The sequence below is a fragment of the Porcisia hertigi genome, chromosome 30 (genome assembly GCF_017918235.1).
Source record: "Porcisia hertigi strain C119 chromosome 30, whole genome shotgun sequence".
NCBI lineage: Eukaryota > Euglenozoa > Kinetoplastea > Trypanosomatida > Trypanosomatidae > Porcisia > Porcisia hertigi.
Window position 1 is genome coordinate 601,952 of NC_090589.1, and position 3,981 is coordinate 605,932.

The following is a 3,981-nucleotide window of genomic DNA, read 5'->3' on the forward strand; positions in this document are numbered from 1 at the left end:
ATGGTGAAGCTAGACGTCACTCTCCTCCGGTTCTTGGAGGATGAGGACTTCCGCGTGCTCACGGCACTCGAGATGGCCATGCGTAACCACGACGTCGCCCCAACCGCGCTCGTCGAGCGTATCGCCCAGCTGCCTCATGGCGGGTGCCGCAAGCGGCTTAACAACCTCCTCAAGCACAAGATGATCCACCACGAAAATACAATGTATGATGGCTACGCCATGAAGTACGGCGCATACGACTATCTGGCGCTGCGCACACTTAGCAAGCGCGGCACCTGCACAGGCGTGGGGCACCGAATCGGCTGCGGAAAGGAATCTGATATTATACTAGTCCGTGATGAGGCCGGGCACGACTGCGTGCTCAAGCTGCAGCGTCTTGGTCGCTGCTCATTTCGCAGTGTAACGCGCAATCGTGACTACAAGGGTAATGGCCGCACTCGCCACGGTGAAAGCTGGTTTTACCTGTCGCGCCTCGCCTCACAGAAGGAGTACTCATTCATGAAGGTGCTGTATGATGAGGGCTTCCCGGTTCCGAAGCCTATCGACCAAAACCGGCACGCACTGCTCATGGAACTGGTTCCCGGCACCCTGCTAAACAACATAACGGAGCTTGGGGACGCTACCAAGGTCTACCGTCGCGCCCTAGAGCTGATGGTGAGGCTGGCTGAGTCTGGGCTCGTCCATGGCGACTTTAACGAGTTCAATTTGATGATCACCGACGAGCAACAGGTCATCATGATTGACTTTCCGCAGATGATTTCTATCAACCACCCCAACGCTTCCGAGCTCTTTGAACGCGATGTGCGCAACCTCGCCAACTTTTTCCAGCGCCGCTTTAAGGTAGAGACTACATGGTTCCCATCGCTGGAGAACAATGTAGTGCGGAAGGGTGAGCTGGATAAGAAGGTGTACGCGAGTGGGCATTTCACGCACAGGCAACAAGAGGATCTGGAGCGGCTCATGGAAGAGGGCTTCCAACGGGCTCGCAACGACGAAGACGAGACCAGCTCGCAGGAGCGCGACAGTGACTTAAGTGAAGAGGATGTTGAGAGGCGTGCGCCACAGAGCTGCGACGCTGACAAGGTGGATGCGAGTAAGGTGGTAGACAGGTTCACAGGCATACCCGGCCGCTCCAAGGGCGGCGAGGAGGAGGATGGGGAGGAAGTGGACGACGACGACGACGTAAGCGAGGGTGAGTCGCTCGACAAGGCCATGGACGACGCGCGCGAGCGGCGCCAAGGCGAGTACTACTCCCGGAGCGCCAACCGCAACGCCAATTTTTTGCCTGACGGTGAAGTCAACGAGGATCACGTAAAGCATCAAATTCGCAAAAATATTCGGCGCAAGGACAACCACGATTTTAACCGTCACCTTCACCGAAATGTGCAGAAGGGTCGACAGAAGCAGAAAATTCAGCGTCAGCTCAAGAGCTCGAACGGGGGCGGCTTCTTCGACTAACATGCCTCGGGTGTGCGTGCACCTTCTCCACCCCCCCCCCCCCCCGCTGAGAGGAAAGATATGGTGTATGAGAGCTGAGAAAAGGGCTCGGCAGCTGTGCGTGAATCGTGGCGATGTACCCCCCCCTCTTTTTCCCCCGGCTAGGTCGCTCTTTCTGGTTTGGGGGTGGGAGGGGAGGGAAGGATAGACGTGGGGCAAGGTGGGGCCCTTGTCACACATATATTCCTACCCCTCGCTCGTGTCTGACTTTCCTCCCGGTGGTTGGTTTCTCGCCTCCCATCTCGTCCCTCATTGGCGCACTGACACTCATCTGTCTTGCTTATTTTTTTTCATTTTGTTTGATCTCTCTCTCCTCCTTCCCCCCCCCCATTTGGCTCCCCCAGCGCAGCTAAACGGCGCAATGACGAGTAACAGCACTGACAGGATGCAGCTGCCGGCATCCACGTGCCTCACATTCCTCTTTGTATTTAACTGTCTTTTTTTGCTTGTTTTTTTCCCCCTTTTCGCTTTGTTTAACTCGTGGTATAGGTGCACTGATTGCTTCCGAAGCGGCGCGATTCCCTCTCTCTCTCTCATCACGTTTGATGGAGTTAACAATACCAACACCACAAAGAAGCAGTGCGGGCTGCCAGGCTCTAAAGCATGCCCCCCCTCTCCCCTCTTTCCACGGTCTTGCCGCGGCAGCACCTGGGCCAACTGCAGCTCCTCTTCTTCCCATGTAGGACTTCAGTTTTATTTCTTTGAATTCTTTGTTTTTGCTTTCGACCTTCGGCTCCCATTTCCATCGTCTTTCTGGCATCTCAACTATTCGATCTATCTTTATGTCCCCAACACTCCCCACACCCTCAACCTCGCTTTTTCCTCTCCCCTGCCCCCGGCCAACATGTGCATACGTACAAAAAAAAAAGAAACCACTCAGAGAGAGGTGAATATATATAAGAATATATATAAACGATATACATATATACATCCCTCATATTTGTATGTATATGTTTTTTTATGTATTTACTTATATATCTATATAGATAGATAAAAAGAACCACCTACGCACATTACTACACACACACAAAAAAGGGGGAGAGCACACACCGTGTTCTCTTCTCTTTTTCGGTGCTTCTTCTTCTCGGCTCCCATACAGCACACCCAGTCCGACTCACACACACACAAAAAACAAAGCATCTGCAACGACGAGGGTGATCGACAGCGAAAGGGGGAAGAAAAAAAAGTGCGAGTATTCGTGGATTGTTGTCTGTCCCACTGCGCATTCTTTATTTTGCCTCCGCCCCGCTTATCCCCACACTTGTAGTCGCCGCTCTTTCCCTGTTCCTTGTCAAAGATTTTTTTTTTTGGGTGCCACTCTTCGATTTGACTGCACACCAAAAGGCACACGGGCCGCCGCTTCCCGTCTCCCGTCTCCACGCTTTCTTCTGTCATCTCATTTGATCCAGCAGCTTTAATCTGCTGAGAGAGGTCAGAGCAGTGAAAAGCAGGTTGTCTAAGCCTTTCCTCCCCGCCCCGCACTCAGGCGTCCCTTTCCCCGAGATCAGCGATACACCAGCTACTGAGAGTGCAGGCATCACACCTGAGAGCCGGCTCAATTTTTATCCCCAGGTCACCAGGGCTCTTCCCCTTCCCTCATCTTTCTGCACTGTTGTGTTGTTGGATGGGTGGCCGTTTTAGCAGTGAGGGTGCTGATACGTAGTGGAGTTGTTTCTTGTGGTTGGGGCTGTCCCTTGCAAATATCATAAAGGTATCAACGCTTTTTTTCTCTTTGAGGGGTGCTGCGAAAGTTCACGTTCCCAACGCGCGCACCTTACCCTCATCTAGACCCACACATCGCTGAGCATACAGCCAGGGCACTGCGGATTGACAAGGGAGGTGGGCGAGCACAGAAAAGCAAAAGACGCTGAGGGACCCCCCCCACCACCCCCTCCTCCTCCTTCCCGTGTAGTTGGAGTTTATGTAGAAGGACCAAAAACAATTGAAACAGAAACGGAGAGGTGCTGGTCTACGAAGTGCGACCAACGCCACCATTCCCTCCTCCATCATACATACATACATACATACACACACGCACGCACGCACACACACACATACATATATATATATATATAAAGAGAAGTCAACTCGGTTCAGAATACACAGACGCACTACGGCTGAGGGGAGGGTGTGTACGTGCGTGGACGACGTCATCATCTCTCTTTTTCTCCCCTCTCCGTAGATATCGACGATTTGGGTACATTGAAGGGCGTGGAAAACCAAAAAGAGCGTTTCAAACGTTTTTTTAATTATTTTTGAAAAAAATATTTACATATTTCGGGTTATCGTCCGCCAGGCCGCGCCAGCAGAGCAGCGACAAGGGGTGTGTGAGGGAAAGAACGGAGAGGAGAGAGTGCAAACACTGACTCACGTACATATACACACACACACACACACACACACACACACACACGCACGCGAGGGGGGCCCTCCTCCTCCTCCTCCCTAATCCATTCCCCGCAAATAGGCGAGAGAGTTTACGCA

General features: G+C 52.5%; 1 protein-coding gene across 1 annotated transcript; it reads left to right on the forward strand.

Moving 5' to 3' along the window:
- On the forward strand, positions 1-1,458 carry JKF63_02934 (uncharacterized protein; the record flags this gene model as incomplete). Its single annotated transcript, XM_067898958.1, has 1 exon — positions 1-1,458. One exon carries the CDS (start codon positions 1-3, stop codon positions 1,456-1,458), a length of 1,458 nt encoding a protein of 485 aa, XP_067755402.1.
- Between the last annotated feature and the right edge of the window lie 2,523 nt (positions 1,459-3,981).